At 40.7% G+C, this 19,281-nt stretch overlaps 1 protein-coding gene across 5 annotated transcripts; it reads left to right on the forward strand.

Annotated features, from left to right (window-relative positions):
* The first annotated feature begins 375 nt into the window (after window positions 1–375).
* Window positions 376–18,495, forward strand: nfat5a (nuclear factor of activated T cells 5a). Of its 5 annotated transcripts, XM_036576231.1 has the most exons (15): window positions 8,372–8,477; window positions 9,556–9,631; window positions 9,785–9,866; window positions 10,294–10,429; window positions 10,966–11,542; window positions 13,631–13,814; window positions 13,935–14,125; window positions 14,216–14,388; window positions 14,533–14,667; window positions 14,794–14,846; window positions 14,963–15,095; window positions 15,340–15,414; window positions 15,513–15,637; window positions 15,741–18,030; window positions 18,175–18,495. In XM_036576231.1, exons 5-15 carry the CDS (start codon window positions 11,034–11,036, stop codon window positions 18,393–18,395), a joined length of 4,089 nt encoding a protein of 1,362 aa, XP_036432124.1. In that variant the 5' UTR covers window positions 8,372–8,477; window positions 9,556–9,631; window positions 9,785–9,866; window positions 10,294–10,429; window positions 10,966–11,033; the 3' UTR covers window positions 18,396–18,495. The 5 variants fall into 5 exon arrangements, with proteins under 5 accessions (XP_036432121.1, XP_036432124.1, XP_036432123.1 ...); XM_036576230.1 differs by having other exon boundaries at window positions 9,556–9,866; XM_036576228.1 differs by lacking the exons at window positions 9,556–9,631; window positions 9,785–9,866; window positions 10,294–10,429 and adding an exon at window positions 376–748 and having other exon boundaries at window positions 8,355–8,477.
* The last annotated feature ends 786 nt before the right edge of the window (window positions 18,496–19,281 follow it).

Consider the following 19,281-nt stretch of genomic DNA (forward strand, 5'->3'; position numbering starts at 1 on the left):
CACTGCACTTCTAGCCTCCATGTTCTCCTGAGAAGATAAACTGAGTCGGTCTTGGTGGGCACGAGTTTCACGAGGGAAGACGAAGGAAGAAAAGGTTTTAATGTAAGGGTTTGTTCACAGGTGTTTTGTGGTCATGTTCATCCTGTTTCCCGCTCAGTGCCGACAGATATTATAAGCTGACGACACAAAAATGCATTAGATTTTGACTCATGAGAGCGACACATTACTCAGTTCGTCTGACTGATATATATTACAGAATCCCCTATGCAGTGCCACATCGCTCAGGTGAATGTTTTCAGAGCGCATCTGAATTTAACGGTAAAAAGAAGGCAGCGGGACTTTTCCTGCATCTCACGCTGCCAACAATAATGGACCGTTTGCGCATGCGCGTAAAGGGGGGAGGAGCCGTTGGGGGAAAACGGTGAATGGCTGTTATGGCTAGCTGGCTAATCAGATGGATGTAGCGAAATTGCAAAAGCTTTCTTTAAGGAGGTTAAATAAACACAGTTGTTTGTAGTCTGGTATTCTTTTGGTATATTAGGGACTATATTTGTACCTAAACTCCGTCCTGACTAGGCTCCAGCAGTGTATTGCCCGCTGAGCAGTGGAGAATCCGTTGCTCTGCTCTCATGAGGCACACAGCTAGCTAGACAGAGCTAGCTTAGCTAAGTTAGTATGCCCTCTGATTTTATATCTCTTCTGAGCACGGATATCGACCTCAATTCCCCCAAATCTCTGTACTCTAAAGGTAAGCCTGATATTGGTTCTGATATAATTCGTTATCTAAATATTTCATGACCCGCTGAACCGTTTACTGTTGTGCTTCTAATGATAATCTGTAGCTTCGCCCTCAGATGAGGCACGGCTAGCGGCGGTAGTTAGATGTGCATCGTTCTGGCTGCGTGTCTGAGTGTGTGTGTGGGTGGGTGTGTGTGTGTGGTTAGTGTGTTTGTGTTTTCCTCCACTTCTTCAGCGCGTTTCACTGACCCCCTTCCTCGCCACCGGTACCGCTGTTTGCCAGATCCGAGGGACGTCTCATTAGTATTTAAACCAGTAACTCTGCTTAAGTTAATGAGACCTGCGTGCTGGGGCAGCTCCAATCCTCGCTGTTTAAGAAAGTAGTGTTGTGGTTGCGCTCTTGGATGTGTCTTATCCGTGCCTTGAATTTTGGACTAACGCCAGCCATGTCAGTGACTAGCTAAAGCACAGGCTTTAGACTAATAGCCTATTTTAGAGAGCTTTCCTCTCACAGCAATAACTGGAATTGAGGTTTGTTTATTTTGGTCCACTACAGGCGTAATGAAGTTAGGACCTGACATTGCCTGAGTCGTAGCAATAGTACAGGCACGGTTGTTGAGTGAGCTGTATCTGGTGTCAGAGGCCCACTAGAATATTATAAGACCAACACAGTGGTGCTTTTAGATTAGCTATTAATTTACAGTCTATATTTTAATGAGGTAAACTGCCACTCTTTCGTGCTGTTGTGATGTTAGAACATAAGTAATGAAATAGAAATGCAAATTTGGAGCATAAGCTGTAATTTAAAACTTTATGAAATGGCTGATGAAAACTGAGGCTGGGGTATAAAACTAATAACACTTTGTTTTTTGATAAATGCAGGTGTTGAACCTACAGAGTGATTTTCATTTAACAGCTAAAACCTTTTCTTTCCTGGCTATGATTCCAGACTGGAAACAAAGTTGTGCATGTCCACTTATACATGTGCAGCCACTTTTGGACATAACCCATAAAAGCACCCTGGGTCAGATGTTACTTTTCCTTTCCACTATCGTATTTACAAACCTGCGTTTTGAATTTAATGGGCGAACCACCCTCCACCAGCTATTTAGGGAAGCACCGGTTCTCTCATATTAAATTACCTGTCACTATGTGTAGACAGTCTTTTTGAATTGTTTTTATACTACAACCACAGAACCTTTTCTGCAGAAACCATTAGCATTTGTGCTCAATCATGATTGACTTTGTAATGGCAAAGGTGGAAGTGTGTAATTCACGTGGCAGTGTGTTCCTTTTTCAGCATCGAGAGCTGTACTTCTAACCTCACAAAACCTTTTCACCAGATTTAATCCCCATATTATAAAATGTAGCCCGAGGAGAATCGGATGATTCCTTAATCTCTCCGTAGTCAAGGGACACATAGTGACAGAATAGCTGGAATGTGGATCATGTGGCCTGCAAACCTGCCTGACTTCAGTTTCAGCACAGCCACCTGGTTCTCTATTCACCTTGTACTAGCATAGTGTAGGAGTTCCAGAGAGCAGGTAGGATCTGATTTCGTCTGTCTCTGCTGGTTCAAGACATGTGCCCATCACACTTAAGCAAAAACAGCAGTCTTGCGTCTGTTTTGTCACATGCATTTTGTTACTGGGTTGATGCTATTGTGCTTTTATTTTAGCAACACATGCATTGTTTAAGTATTAGTGTAAACTATAGAGCCTCTGAATCTCTTACTTAAATATAGCCTGAATAAGTTCCAGGTGTCCAGGGAAGCACTGAAGTGAACAATCCTCTGCAAAATTATTTCTGCTGTAGAAGCCACGCACATTTTGACTAAAGCTTGTGTTTCAAAGCTTCCTGGCTTAATGTGGTTCCTAGTTTCTTGATACAGTAAGAACTGGGTGAATTTCTGAAAGCCAGTGAATTGAACAGCAAAAAGAGAAGACAGGCCTTCAAATATAGGCCTGACATTTCTTTTCCTGTACAATTATGATGAATCTAATCATCCTCTTTTAAGTCTATTCTCCAATGACTTTGACTTGGTCTTCTTATTTTCTGAAGTTCATAATGTGCCACAATGCTCAGCTCTTGATACAGTGAACATGTCAATGCCAGTATCACAATATTACAATAATACAATGTTATTGATTTATGCTGATAGAAGTATTTTATAAATATTCACAAACATTAACCCAGAATCAGAGATATTTTTTAACTAAAACGTGACATATAGGATGAGGGGTTTTATTGTGTTTAGTGATTGTGCTTGACATAGCCTTATAGCATGATTTCAGTAGTTGATGAGACATGATAAGCTGGTCACTGGCTGATGTTAGAAGTAGCTCAATATGAATAGGCCAGTAAAGTAAGTTGAGTCAGCAGAGGTCAGCCCTGTTTCTGATCCTAACGTTTTTCGTATTCAGGTAGTGATACTATACCAAATGATGTAGTTTTTGCTTATGATAAAGTATTTCATTATGTTTCTGGTAAAGTTACTTAAAATGTTGTGGAAATTAATGTCATCATCCTTTCCAGGATTAGGCAACTGAGAGTGTTCTGTACAACAAGATGAATTACTTTTACTCTGTGTCATTTCTGAACTGTACAGTTGTGAGTGTCATGATATGAGTGTCACTCATATCATTAGTTAAGGGAATTTTAGCATGGTAATAGCAAAAAGTCATGCCAGAGATTTGAAAAATTCATCTTTACTATCAAAGCCATTTCAGAGAAAAAAAGAAGGCAATAAACTCCACCAGTGACATCATTTGTTCTCTATCAAACAGAGTGAGGACTCAATAGAGCTGGGCGACATGGCCAAAAACGTTATCACGATAAACAAAATTCATATCGTTCGATATCGATACATATTGCGATAAATGTCAAATCATGATTTCTTTCATGTTTGAAGGCTGATTTTGCTCCTGGGTGGTTAATTGTGGTTTTAAACTATCACTTATGGTCCGATCATGACAAACACTCGGCAAACAGTGGAACGTTTCACTAATCTGTCATGGGACAGTGGGAGAAAGTTTCTGAGCTGTTTTTTATCAGCTGCAATTTTTGTAATAGTCATGATTTAAGAAAGAAAACAGATTATTTTTAGCTGTCTGGTGACGAGCGCTCGGCTACCCCGTTACAAATGCTAAACAAGTGGCCAACAACAGTGCTAAACTCTTTAGTTTCTCAACAACGTCAACTCGGTTCAGTAGGTCACTGCTGTCACTCCTACCACATCCATGTCAGAGCATATCACAGTATTCAGACACCAGCTAGCGACGACTGGGTTTCTCTATGCTACCGTAGTAGTTTAAGGGGTGAACCGCAGTATATCTGACGCTGTGTAAAAGCATTGTCTGCAGTGTGAATCTCTCACACCAGTCACAGAGTCCTCCTTTTAGGGATGTTTAAACTGAAAGCGGTGATTTTGTGTCTTGTTTGATTTGTATCATCAATGTACCATGTTGTGCCGGAGCGCTGCTTCAAGTTAGCCAGCAGCTAAAAACAGCTAGCCTGGAGAGATAGCGCTCTCCCGCTCTCCAATGCCTCACAGCTTCCTCAGTTTACTTTCAAACATGAACCCACGTCTTCACTTTCGTTGTTCGAGAATGCACTAATACTAAAATATGACGGTTTGGCGCTGTAACACGACGCTGTAGATGTGTTTTAACACCGCTAAAGCTGTTAGGATGTACGGAAAGAGGTGAGTTCACCGTAGGACAGTACAGATACACCACTGACCTCATCACTCACTCAGTCACAGGAGAACAGATCGCCGGTCGCTCCGCTCAAACAGGGACTGTATAACTCCGCGTTTCAGATGTTGCTAAAGTATATTTGGCGACCCGTTTTTTTTACTCATGGCTCCCTCCCTCTCTAATCAAGTCGAAAAACTCGGAAGTGCACCCTCTCCTGGCGAGAGCAGAGTAGTGTCGCTTTCCTTGCTGTAGAAAACGCCCACCAGGGCTTTCACTAAAACGTGGAAGTGTGAGAGTGGTGTATTATATCGAACATTTATCGAACCTGTCTTATCGCTCTATCGAGGAAAAGTTATATCGCGATACTTATCGTTATCGTTTTATCGCCCAGCCTTAGGACTCAACACCCAAGAGTCAACAGCAGCGGCAAGACGTGTTTGGTCTATCCACAATCCACCTCTTGGTCAATCCTCTTTAAGCTTGTAAGCAATAGAAATGGAAATCTTACCACCCAGCAACACAGAATTAGCCACTGTAGTCACTGGAGCACGCTATATTTTTTATATGGCTAAGTCAAGGGACATGTTTCCATTTCCAGAGTCAGTAGAGACAGAAGGAAAAAAGCCATGCAGTTTGAGAAAATTATAAAAGTAGAGTTCATTGGGAAGGTGACAATAGAGACAACAGCACCAACAGCTCCAGTGTTTAGAGGGAAACACACACTGTCGTCAACTTATGTATGCAAAACAAGTTCACCTCAGTCTGTTTCACGTAACTTTGCTGAACTGAGGGAAACATTTTATGATGTCAAGCGAGAATGTTTTATAGTACCTAATGGTAGATTTTTGCCATACAGGGATTTAGTCAGAAACACTGTGTTCCAGTTTGGTGCTTAAAAAATTTTCAGGCTTGTGTTTTGAACACACAGACAATTCTAAATACATCTAATGCTGCTTTTCTATTAAAGTTTTTTACCCTTTCAGCCAGAGACAAGTAGTGTCAAGTTAGCCCTGCAGCTGCCTTGCTAACTTTAACTTTTAGCTTATTGTCCTCTTCATCTGATGAGGTATTTCTGTCATTTTGAGTAATCCATTCTCTCCATTGCAGTGATGATAATCATGAAAACATTTACCACAGGTATACAGGTGCAATAAGATACTTGGCTTCTTAGCAGTAGTGTTAGTTCTCTGGCTTTGTTCTGCTTTCACCCATTGTCAAAAAAAAAAAATTCAAACAGCCCCCCACAAAAATCTGTGGCAAAGCATTTGAAGTGTTCAGAAAAACTCCTGTGCAGTTCTGGTTTGGTCATGCCCCCACTAACCCCAACCAGCGCAAGGAAGTCTGGAAGAATAACATTGTAGTGTCTGGAATAAAACAGTTCAGTATCTCTTGGACATACAAGGCCGACGTTGGAGAACTAGCACCAACCAAGGCTGAATGATCACCTTGCCTTAGCTTACCATCACATCTCATCTTCTATGAACATTCAGAGCTCTTGTGTTTGTTAACATAATAATTTAATATAGGGATCTATGATGATATCTGAATCATATCGGTATCGGCAGATAATTGCTTAATAAAAGTTATCAGTGTCAGATAGATGTTTAGATTTACCTGATATTTCAAAATATTTATTTGCCGTACTCAGAAAGAGCAAAACATTTAGGCAATGCTTGTTTACTGTGCTAAAATGCTTTTTCTTTATTTTTTTGTAACCGTAGGGAAATAAATGTTGCATTTTTGTTATAGTTCTAATCAAGGTGGTTCCAGCCTAATTTCTGCATTTTATAAGTACATAAGAAATCTTTACTTGTATTCCTGTTTCTTTTTGACCTATCTATGCATCAAACATCTTAACATCTGCAGATGTCTGCTTTATGGTGATTGTGACATGGTTGTGTACTTGAATCAAACTCTTACCAGGTCTCATTTAAGCCACCGGTGCACTAAAGACAGATATTCTTTTGCTTCTCAACAGGCTGTCAACATAAACTTATCTTAAAGCATCCAAATCATGAGTCATGTGACATTCACTCCCCAGTCCCTTCAGTTTATATATGGCAACTAAGCAAAAACAGCCCATTTCGTATTCGCTATGGTTATAAAGTCATATATGATTAATGCTTCACATTGAAATACGAAAATATTGGAGTAGAGATGAATGAACAATTCATGCATCTCTCATCGTTTTGGCTATAGTAGAAGATGATGATGATGATTTGTTAGTCAGTATTAATGTATTGTAAGATAAATTTAATATACTGACTATAACGTAAGGTAAGTTTACCTTCAGATGAGGATACTCTCCAAAACAATACTTCATTGTTTTTGTTCCGACACATACCTCAGCTGGATAGATAGTTTCTTGTGCTCTATAATGCTTATGTGTTTTGGTGATTGGTGCTGCAGGTTACAGTACCCAGCTGAGCTTTTGATGATTGCTCATTTAGTGTTTGCACGAGATAATAAAAAAACGCTAAATGAAGCATCATTCAGTGGCTTGTTTTGTAGAAACAGTGTCACTGTTGTAACCGAACAGACTTTAGTTTTCCTTTATGGCTGACAACAACAATGTAAGTTGGTAGTCAGCCAATGTATAAAATGTAGATATGGTTTCAAGAAAAACACCTAAGAGATCTCTAGACTAAGAAATGGCTGAACCATCTGATCTATCATTTGAAATTAGTGAAGGACATGGGATATGGAAGTAATGGAAACTGTTGCTATGGATCCTGGAACACATCTGAGTGTCAGCAAGTTGCAGATAATGTATATTTACTGTAAATAAGAATGGATGGTGATATTGCAAACAGTTATTTGATTTGAAGAAAAGAATGGACAGACATTTAGAGTTGACCGATATGTCAAACTGATATTTCAGGATGCATTTATCGTACTCTAGAGCTTTAAGGTGACACTGAGTTTATGTATGGCCATTGGTATCAGCATGGGCAGATACATACATTAAAAAGTATTGGATATTGGCATCAGCTCACAGTTTCTATATCAATATATCCCTAACTGTAAAACCAAATTTGACTCTGTATTTATGTTTATTGTGCGACCCCATTTCCAAACAAGTTGAGACGCTGTGCAAAATAAAAAACAAAATGTAATGATATGCTAATCATGTAAAATCTTATTATTTTTTAACAATATATGCCTATTTTGAATTTGATGCCAACAACACCTTTCGAAAAAAGTTGGGATGGGGGCATGTTTACCACTGTGTTTCATCATCTTTTAACAACACTCTGTAAGCTTTTGGGAACTGAGGAGACACTGCTGTAGTTTTGAAAGTGAAATATTCTCCCATTCTTGCTTGATATAAGATTTCAGCTGCTCAACAGTTTGGGGTTACCTTTGTTGTATTTTTCATTTCATAATGCACAAAATGTTTTCAGTGGTGACAGGTCTGGATGCAGGCAGGCCAGTTTAGCACCCGGACTCCTTTAATATTGAATCAAGAATAAGTTACAATGATTCACTAATATCTTCCTAAGGTTTTTCTTAAGTTTGTTCTTGAGAAAAGTCCTAGAAAAAGTCTTTGTCAGACTCATGACGTAGTCCTAGAAAAAGTCTTTGTCAGACTCATGACGTGTTCTTAAACCGCAGAATTGTTCGCACCTTTGTGCTCTTGAGTGTGTGTAGATTCTGTTCTTACCTGAGGAAAAAATCACAAATAAAAAAAAATAGAAGAAGAAATTTCTTCTTAAGAACGGTTGGTAAAAGAGGCTCGATGTTAGTAAATTTACAAAATGTCATTTATTATGACTGTCATGTGTAAATGGTAAATATTAAGCTGAACAGGTGGTTAATCATTTTTAAAAAACAGCCACATTGCGTCTAAGACTTCCATTGTCTCTCAGTAGCTTTCACTGCCTCACCCATTTTTTTCTGGTCTTATGCATTTTTCAGAGTCAGTGTATGACCTACTCCCTAAAGAACTGCAGCTTCCCCCCACCACACAGGACAAACACACCATGAGCCAGAAGAGCGGTGGAGAGGCAGGCCCTCTTCCCTCTGCAGCCCTGGCCTCAGGTAGGCTGCGTCACTGCATTTCTTGCTACCTCACTGCACAGTCTTCCCTCATTAGTTGCCTTGAAAACTGACTCATCAAATTTTCTACTTCGTAATCAGTTTTGATCGCTTATTTCAGTGTTCTGCCCTCTTTGTGTGCATTTGTCAGGTTACACACAAATGTCTTCCTCGCCACTCTTTTCCACTTTCACGTTTTATTTATTTTTTTTATTTTGGCACTACTGCTTAATCTGTCCATTTTTTCAAGTTCATAACACATTCATTAACCTTTCAACAAAAAAATTTAAACCCATCTGAACACTTCACATCTTTACTTTTGCCAAGTTATCTGTGGTTTTCATAGGGTTTTTAGTGGCAGACTTACAATGTACTGTTCAGTGCTGTGACCAGTGCTTTAGTTGCCTCTGTCTCCAATAAAACCACTAAAATGTTTAAAGAATTTCCTGTTATTGCTCTCACTGAGCAAGAGTTGTTTCCTGGTTTTTGCCCAGACCACTTTCTGGCATGTGACCACCAAAGGCAAGTTACGGTTGAGGTGGCCCAAAAAAACCTTTACCAACACTTGTCAAACATTTTTGCCCAATTTGATTTTTGGCTTTATTGAAGAAAAAAACATGCCAAGTAAGATTCTTGAAATAAATTTGTAGTCTTCTGTATGAGACGCCTAATTAAAGGCTATACTTGTGCTCTTTTCCCTTCTTCTAGTATGCTGTTTTCTTGTCTAATCATTAGAAGCACTGCAGTGGTGCAAGGTGAAGGGTGAAGTTTTTGCTTAGCTACTTTCTGTTTTGACAGGAAGTTGAACAAGCTCAAATGAGGCTGCCCAGATTAACATCTGTTTTGCAGCAATAAACTTCAGAACATCAAATCAGAGCTAAAATTATAAATGTAAGATTGGGACCCCATAATAATAAAGCTGGCCCTGTAAATTATTTACCAATGTTTTATGTTTTAGGAATCTTTTGTTATGTGATTTGTGCACATATGACTGACCAAATTTGCTCATATCTACATTGGATTATTCTTGAATGACCAGCACTTACTGCTCTTTTGCTGTCATTTGTCATTTTTATTCCAGGGAGTTCCCTCTGAAACAGGGAGAGTCTGCTTAAAAAATGGTCTGCAGTTCTCTGCTTCGTAGGTCATGTGATGAGGTCAGTAGGCCTGCCCCATCACCAAGACTATTTTGAGACACTTTGTGTAGACTTTGGGAATTTCAAAACAAAACCATATTTAAAGCCAATGTAAAAATGTGCACATATATTTACTTACCTGTTGATCTTGTCTCTCTGGTCCTGTTCCTTTAGGAACGGCAGCGCATCCAGCTTCCTCTTTTATAGTAGCCGAAGGGCCCTCGGTTAACAAAAGGGGGGGTAGCCTGAGATTGAGGTACCTGTGGGAGAGAAAGAACAATGTTAAATAAAAGCAATTGAGAACATACCAGTAATGTGAATGAAGGGCCAAATTACATGTCAGTTTGTATTTTGTCAACAATGATATGTGCATTAGATTGTTGTACTGTCCTCTGTTAACCCACTTGCTCTTAGCAGTGGTTTGGCCCAGTCTGATTAGGGGTGGGGCTATGAGTTTAAATGGGGCGGGGGGAAGAGATTCAGAGGGGAAAAAATGGCAGGCATGAGGCCTGTTTGTAGGGTTAAAAGTCTAATCGGCTTTGTGGCCTCAGACTTCATCCTGTACTGAAGTTGAGTCAGGAAAACTTCTTTTATTGGACTGATGTTTGTGGACTAGAACAAGTCAACTAAAGTCCGTATGTCTAGAAACTGCTTTTAATTCGTTTATTTTCCTTTTTACACAGTTTTTCTTTTTTTCGTGTGAACACTAATAAATATGGACATTTTGTTGGAACTTACCTCGAAGTATTGAGCAGTCCTTACATGGCGAACCCAGGTTCCCGCATCTAGCACTGAACCACACGTATAACCAATCCACAGGTCAGAAGCTTGTTTATTCTGTCTCCATGGCTATGCTCAGTCCCAAATAAATCTTCCAATTGGCATGCAATAGTTGACACCTGGCACAGCATTTCAGACACCTCAGAATTATAATTGAACAGCATTTGTTTTCAGAGGCTGGGTAGATTAGCTCAGCTTTTTGTTATAAGATGGCAGTCATACATGTCTTACGCATGTTTACCTGCACAATTTTACATGGCACAGGATTTCAGATTTTTGCACATTTAGGCCACACACTGTAAAACAGAAATGGTTACAGTAGAATATTCTGTGCTCAGACATGTATTCCTTTATGACAGTAAGGGAAAAGGGGGGAAAAACATGCATAGTACATTATTGGCCTGATACAATTGATTTCTTTTTTTGGCATTTGGCAAATTTGGCACTAGTGGTCTAAAGGGAAAGGCGGAAATTGGCAACACATTATCATGCACAAATTTTACTGCTTGATCGGGACTGCTAGCCAGTTTTGTAGTAATAAGCATTATTAACTCTTTGTATTGTGCATACTACAGATGCAGCAACTGCCTCATCATCCCCTGGAGGGCACAGCAGTGCACTTCCTGCCTCTTCCTGTGCCAGCATGCACTCTGCTACTTCAGCTCCAGAGCAGTCATCCAGGCTCCACAGCTGTCTCCCTGCAGAGGTGTTGGGAGTGGAGCCTGGTTCAGCTTCTGCCATCAGTGGGGCTGCTGGGGGCGATGGTGTTGGGGTACCAGCCCATCAGAACCAGATGACACCCTCAAAACGGCGGACCGTCCTGAACATCTCTCCACCTCCAGAAGACCTGTTGGATGACAGCCGTATGTCCTGCCAGGATGAGTTACCACTCAACCCAGACTCAGAGCAGAGCAGCAGTATATGGATGGATGACTCAGTTTCTAACTTCAGCATGCTGAGCAACAGTTCATACAATGACAATACTGAGGTCCCCCGAAAATCCCGTAAGCGTACACCTCGCCAGCGGCCTGGCCCCAAACCTGTGGCCAGGGATGGAGCAACCATGGATGTGTTTGATGCAGACAGCGCAAAGGCTCCACACTTTGTACTTTCACAACTGGGTTCTGAAGCGAAAGGCAATCTTAAAGGAAGGTTGGTTCTGTTTAAATGTACTCTGCCAACTTTTTGTTGTTCTGCCAACATGTATTCAGACACTTAGTTTTTCTGTTAATTTAATATCTTTTCAGCGCATAGATCCATCAAATATACACACACAATGTCTTTTGTACTTTGTACTTACAAATATGAACAAAAAAGTATGTATTCGTAAGCTTAAAGAAAGTTATGTTTAAATATTGAAATTGGTAGGGGATTAGTATTCAGACACCATATCAAATATCATCAATCAATATATCGTCTATCAATATATGTGAAGGTTACATAAAAATAAATTAAGATTTATTTATGATATAGATTTTAATGCTGAAAAAAAGTCTTCTGCAAATTACACCTGGTGTCATTATAAAAGATATTGCCATTGGTTGGGAAGATTTCACACGATCATTGTTATGGTGAAGTAGTGGCAATCATGGTGAAGGTGAAGCATTTTCCTAATGTTCTCAGAGACAACGTTATTAATCAACACTTGAATGGAAAAAGCTTCACAGCCTAGCAAAGACCTTAAACATCCCTTCCAGTACAACTGGTTCAGTAATATGCAACTGTAAAGTTCATGGAACCACAACTAATCATCTCCAGGCAGGTGCACCATTCAAGATTTCACAACAAGCTCTCAGACTAATGATGAAAAAGGTAAGAGAGAAGCCAGCACTTACTTGAAAAGTGTAAAGGGGTGAACTGAAAGCAGCAGAAACAACAATTACACAGAGAACAGAAAGCAGTAAACTGCACGGCAGTCATCTTTGTTCTTACACCCTACACAAAAGACCTCTTAAATAAAAAATAAAGCACTAAAGAAACTAGCACACATGCATTTAGACAAATCAGAACTCTTTTGGACGTTTCAGCACGACAAAGACCCTAAACATACAACCAAAATAACTCAACACTGATTTCTACAGGCGGTGAAGGTGCTTGCATCTCCTGACTTGAGCCCCATTGAAAAATTATGGAGAATTTTGAAATTGCGAGTGCGTCAGTGGGACCCTCGTAACCCTGGGGAATTGAAAATGGGCCAAAACTGAACCACAATGCTGGAAGAAGCTAATCGGCGTGTTTCTTACTGCAGGCAACTGAAAGCTGCAATTGTGGTGTGGTAACAGCTTTGCTACAAACTAATAATGCTATTAATTTGTGTTGTCTGAATACTTTTCCCCTGTCAATTTTATTTTTAAAAATTTTGTTTATGCTTATTAAAATATATTGTTTGAGTACAAAATCAAAGGACATTATGTATGTATATTTAAACTGGATATATGCACTGGAACAAAAACAAAAGTGTTGGAATACTTGTTTCCCCTCACTGTAATCACTCTAGTAATCTAGACTCTAACTGCCATGAGGTTGAGTTAAGTCGTTTCTCACTTCCTGCTAGGCAAGAGGATGCCGTATGCATTAGGCTAATAAATATGTTCAAATAAATGTCTACTTTTGTTAAATAACCGACATACACAACATACTTGCTGGCAAAAAATAAGTGACACAAACGTTTTTGCGTGGAAAGTGACACACGTGTACAAATACAAAGTATCTGCAGTTAGAATACTTTTGAGTGTATGTCTTTCGTAGATTCACATGTAAATGGGGTGTGTTATTTAGATATATCCAAAGTCTGTGTGTCGAGGGTACGCTTCTCCATAAGGGAGTCGGTGTGTTATTTCTTTCATTGACCAGTGAATGAATCTGAGTTTGAAGTACGCCCCTTGTGGTAGTGTCTTAGAATGATGCTACGTAGGCGTTGAGAGCTAGAGAAACTGTTGTGTTGGGCAGTTCAGAATTTTTTTGTGTGTGTGTTTTATGAACCTGTTTTGTGCTAAAACAACTGCTCAGACATGCCAGCAGGGTTTCAGAAGGATATAAATACCCTGGTTGTAGATGGAACTTAATAATTTAGGTGATTTTGGACTTTGTGCCTCTGGATCCTTAACCAGCTTCTTTGTTGTCAAAATTACTGTTCACGCTATGTTCTCTGAAAAATCTATCCTCTACACAAAACACATCAAATTGTGACCCACAACTGTGCCACAGTGTCAAGTGGTATGTCCCTTATTACTCTCGTAGCACTCTGGAGGCGGCTGGCAGTCAGAAAGGGGGCATTCTTTCAATGCAGTATCCACAGAAGAGCGAGGGGAAGGAACTGAAGATTCTTGTCCAGCCTGAGACACAGCACAGAGCACGATACCTTACAGAAGGGAGCAGAGGATCTGTCAAAGACCGCACACAGCAAGGCTTTCCCACTGTCAAAGTAAGAACTCAGTTAAATTTTTATTTTTTTCTGGCAAAACATCAACATATTCAAATTGAATTCAAAACTCAAGATTAAGATGAAAGTAGGTATTCATGGTATACTGTTTTCTTTTTTCAGTTAGAAGGTGTGAATGAACCAGTTGTACTCCAGGTGTTTGTCGCTAATGATGCTGGACGCGTTAAGCCTCATGGCTTTTATCAAGCCTGTAGAGTGACTGGGCGTAACACGACGGCCTGTAAGGAGGTGGATATCGAGGGGACCACAGTTATTGAAGTGAATCTTGAGCCTAGCAACTCCATGACTTTAGCGTAAGGAATAGCACTGTGTTTGGCTCTTGGTGTTCTTTTCTGCTTGTGTGTTGTGCAGTACTGAAATTAAGCCAAACTGTCTTTCTGCAGAGTGGACTGTGTTGGCATACTGAAACTAAGGAATGCAGATGTTGAAGCTCGAATAGGGGTAGCTGGCTCCAAAAAGAAGAGCACTCGGGCTCGTTTGGCATTTAGAGTCAACATCCCCAGACCAGACAGCTCTGTCCTCACTCTGCAGACCCTTTCTTCACCAATTCTCTGTAGTGAGTGTATTCAGGGTTTGTCTAAAAGCTGCCAAGAGAATGTTACCTCAGTATTTTTATTTTTTTTTTAACTAGTGACTGTTTTCTGACAACTGTTTGTTATTCCAGAGAATGTTAAACCATTTTATGTTCCTTAATGTTCAGCCCAGCCTGCTGGAGTGCCAGAAATTCTCAAGAAGAGTCTTCATAGCTGCTCAGTGATTGGAGGAGAGGAAATTTTCATTATTGGCAAAAACTTCCTCAAGGGAACCAAAGTTATTTTTCAGGAAAATGCTACAGGTACTGCTAAACCTAGGCTGAATTCCTAAGTTGTGAAGTTTCCTGCTTTACCTAGTCATGACTTGTGTTATCAGTTATTTTTTGTTAATAAAGCACTATTCAAATTATTTTCTATCTTTGTTTCAGATGATAGCTCATGGCAGGCTGAGGCAGAGATTGACATGGAGCTTTTTCATCAAGTAGGTGCAGCTGGCCCAAGTAATTTTTAAAGTTATTTTTTTAGCCCCTATGGTAAACACTTATCTGAAACTCTTTTTAAAACTTATTTGAAATTTATATTTCTAATTTCCACCAGAATCACCTAGTGGTGAAGGTTCCTCCTTATCATGACCTGACTGTGACCTCCCCTGTGTCAGTTGGGATTTCTGTGGTAACGAATGCAGGGAGAACACATGAACTACAGCCTTTCACCTATACGCCTCAGCAAGGTTTGTAAATAAGTAAAATATTGAATTCAGATGAGGAAATCTGAGTGTTACTTCCTAAAACACATCTTGTAGACAATTATTTACAGAAGAAAAAAAGTTGACCATAAAAATGACCACAATTTTAGTACTCTTGTTTACGTTCAGCATTTTGTTGGCTACTTGGCACGTTATATTGGTTGGTTTTAATATGTATCTGTGTATAGGTGTTTCCAACTCTGATAAAACAAATCAAACTTTTGTGCAGAAAAAGCTGATATATCTGTGAAGTCAGAATTGCCAGCAACATCTAAGCCTTGCACTTTTGAAGACCAGATAACAGGTATGACAATCTCAGAAATATAATCATACTATGCATTCAGTAGTTTAATTGAAAGATTGTTGTTTTTCACATTTTTTCCAACTGCATTTTTCTTGCAGCAATGCAAAGTGGGACCAGTAGTCTAAACAGTACCTTGATGGCCCCAATGATATCCATAGTCAAACGAGAGGAAGTCACTCCAATGGAAGTCTCTACCAACCCCACAGCATGTAACATTTTTAAGGTTGGCTATAAATTACATCCCATTGAAATGTTATTTTGTATAAATGGGATTTTAAGTTTGAAATAAGCAACATGTTTAATCTTCATCTTCTTATTTTAAACAGCCTGCAGAGGTTCTTAATTCAAACCAACAGATTTTGGAAATAACCACCGTCCTTCCCACAAGCAGCAAATCATTTCCTAGCCCTGTGCCTCTGCAACCTGTTGACTCTCAACAATCAGCAACTCCAATTTTTGCAGCTCCAGAGCCCCTTACCACCATTCAGAAACAGGACATCTCCCCTACAGCGTCCTTCCAAGTGTCCTTGTCAGAGGACACAACAGTTCTTCAGCCTGTGCCCCCACAGGTCCCTCAGCAGTTCTTGCGGGAAACCCCAGAGACTCTGTCTCCAGAAGACAACAGTCCAGATGGCACAGGAATGGTGGTAGTGAGCATAGAGTCCAGGCCTCCTCCATCCCAGCAACCCCAGGTCCAAAACCTTTTGCCTCAGGATGAGGTGGCACAGCTGGAAAGAGCAGTGAGGGAGCTGCAAGAGCAACAGCAACTTAACTCTGTGCTTTACGGTCCAACTCCTTCTGCTGAAAGCCTCCAGCAGCATGTCCAGGAGAACATGAACAGTTTAAGGCTGGGTGGCAATGAGAACACACTGACCAACCAACAGCAGCAGCAACAAGAACAGAACATATTGGAGAACCTGCAACAACAACATCAAAAGGCACTAGTGGATCTCCAACACCAGCAAACAGTCCTGGAAAGTCTGCAACAGCAACAAAAGGTCTTAGAGAACCTTCAGCACCAAGCTCTTGGTAGCTTGCAACAGCAGCAGTCGCATCAGAAAGTTCTGGAAAACATGCAGCACCAGAAAGTTCTTGAGGACATTCAGCAGCAAAACTCTTTGGTGAACATGCAGCATCAGAAAGTACTTGATACTCTGCAACAGCAACAACAACATCAGAAAAATCTAGAGAAACTTCAGCAAGAGCAACAACATCAAGAAGTCTTGGAAAATCTGCAGAAGCACTTACAATCAGAACTCCCGCAGATTCCTATGCAGTGCACACCAAGTTTTTCTGGAGTACCACCGGATCAAATGTCTGAGCATCAAAGCACCACGCAGACAGATGGTACAATGTCCCAGCCATCTGATGGTTTCCTCCAAAACTCATCCCAGCAGCCACAGCAACAAGCACTTTTCCAACAGGCGGGAGGGATCCTGACTATTCAGACATCAAGCTTCCTTCAGCAGTCGCCTTCGCAGCCCTCACCTCCCCAGCAATTATTTCAAAGTCACAACCCTATGACTGAAACACAGGACCCTCAGACAGCACTCTTTGGCTCTTCCAAAGCTTCCCAGGTCCAGTCTGCTTTATTTCCCAATACACTGACAATGTTGACAAGCACTAACTTACCTTCTGAGCAGCAGCCTCCCTCAACCACACTTTTCATTTCTCAGGGTGTTCTCCCTAGCCAAATAACAGCTGACAGTACCCAGAACCAACAGCAACAACAGATAACTTTTCTCACACCCATGCCACCATCCGCTTCGGCTCAAACAGTCTCACTTTTTCAGGGACAAACCCAGTTGTCCACTCCAATGGAACAGCAGCAGTCTCCCCAGCCGCAGCAAATACCGACACCTCAGCAAGCCTCCCTTTTCCAGAATATGTCTACAATATCCCAAAGCCAGGGTCAACAACAACCACAGACTGGCCTACTATTTTGTGCTACACCTATTAACCCTCAAGACCTGCCTCAGACTCTCCTATTCAGTGGCCAGAACCAGGGTCCAATTGGTGGTGAACAACTTCCACAGAACATATTTCAAGACCAGCAGCCCATGCAAGTTGTCCCAAGCTCTGCAAGTGTGGCAGCAGATACCTCCTCAAACCAGTCTACTGTTCCTCCATCCCAGTCAACTCAGAGTCCTCAAATTCTTTTCCCCCAAGCCAGTGTGGTGAATGTGGCTCAGCAGGATTCATCAGAGCCTATGTCTTTCCAAGATGAGAGCTCTGTTGTGGATGACTCGGCCACCAGTATGCCTTCAACTCGACCAGGACTTTTTCAGGACCAGCAACCTATGCAGGTTGTCCCAAGCGCCAGTAATGTTGCCTCTGTATCTTCCACAGACCAAGCCTCTGTCAACATTTTTTTGCCCCAGGCAGCCATTTCAGCACTGCAAAGTGGTGTAGGCACTCAAGAGTTACCTCAGGCTGCCACAGCAGCAGCCATTTTTAGTGGGCAGGGTGGGGTGGCAATTGGAGGGTTGCAGAGTTCCGCCTCCACATCCAGTCAGCCGACTCCTGATCCACTCTTTCAGACAGCTTTGGGGAACACCCTAAGCCAGCCTGGACAGCCAGGGCAACCAGGCCTGTTTTTGTTTGAAATCCCCACTGGTAAGTTCTCTTTATGAAGATAGATTTTATAAACTATAACTCTTACAATGCTGCTGTTGTGTAGATAAAACTTAGAGATGAAATTTAAAATAGAGATGTAGTCTGTTTGAGTCTAATGAAGTCTTCTTTTGTTCTTCTTATCAGAATGTGGTCAGCTATTAAACCCTTCTGGTCCTGCGTTGGCAGATCAGCTTGTCTCCATGGGGCATCCTAGTTCAGATCATAACCAGAGCCAGCTTCAAACTAATGCACAGATTCACACTTTACTGGACCAGTCAAGCAACCTCAACGAGAAGATTGATGAACTACTAGAGCAGTTTCAGGAACAAGGGAAGACACTCTCCAGGAATTTTTTAGAGCAGTAAATGTACTTTGAAATATCATTTGGTGAGTGCCGCTGAGCTTTGTGTCAAGCTTATAGATGCAAGTGTGATGTGTTGTGGAAACTGGAGGATCTACATTTAAGCCTTTAATGTCTTTTTGGGGGGTCGTGTAGGCTGTTACAGGTGGTTGTAATCATGGTTAGTTGTCTTTAAGGATGTTTAGGGATCTGCATAATTGGGGCCAATGAATGTTCTGGCAAGTCAGCATCATGTGATCTGAGGCCATTTCATATCTGAGCAGCATATGTTGTGTTTGTAATTTTGAACAGATTCTTTACTGTTAATCATTTTCCATCTCACTAATAGAAACTGACACAACTTGAACCTAGAACTCGCCTCTTAAACCCAACACGTTGGACCTGTATGTTGATAAGATTTTTAGATGGTATGTTTAGCACTTTATGGAGCTTCTGAAACGAGACACTTCCTTTAAGCTTTCAGGCCATTTGCATCCACCTGTTTCCCTATCTGTCTGTTTTTATAGTCTTTTGTGAGTTTTTTTCCGCAAAGGTTCTCTCTCTTAATTTTTTTTATGTAGACTTGATTTTCATAACTTATTTAATGAGCCATGATTAATTACTATACTTTTTTATTTTGATAATTGTATACAATCTTCACTGACCCATAAGATGTATAACATTTACTGTAAATATTTGTGTGTAGTCAAGATTTATTTTTGCTGTTGTTCCATCTAATACACTTGCAAAGAAGATGTCCATCTTTAGTCATTCCTTGTCCGGGATGTGTACCAGCACTTGTGTACAGTATGTTAACATCTCGTACTGTTGTGTCAGATACACGCACAGACTGGCCTGGTTGATTATCTGGAAACTTAGGCTGTGTGTGGTTTTATTGTGGCAAGTCAGGT

This window comes from Colossoma macropomum, unplaced genomic scaffold (genome assembly GCF_904425465.1).
Source record: "Colossoma macropomum unplaced genomic scaffold, Colossoma_macropomum, whole genome shotgun sequence".
Taxonomy (NCBI): domain Eukaryota; kingdom Metazoa; phylum Chordata; class Actinopteri; order Characiformes; family Serrasalmidae; genus Colossoma; species Colossoma macropomum.

Excerpts from the sequence above, each read along its gene's own strand:
- nfat5a (XM_036576228.1), top strand. The coding sequence starts at position 676 with ATGCCCTCTGATTTTATATCTCTTCTGAGCACGGATATCGACCTCAAT. Across the intron at positions 8,478-10,965 it reads CTCTGCAGCCCTGGCCTCAG|ATGCAGCAACTGCCTCATCA; the intron begins GTAGGCTGCGTC and ends TGCATACTACAG. Across the intron at positions 15,415-15,512 it reads TTTTGAAGACCAGATAACAG|CAATGCAAAGTGGGACCAGT; the intron begins GTATGACAATCT and ends TTTTTCTTGCAG.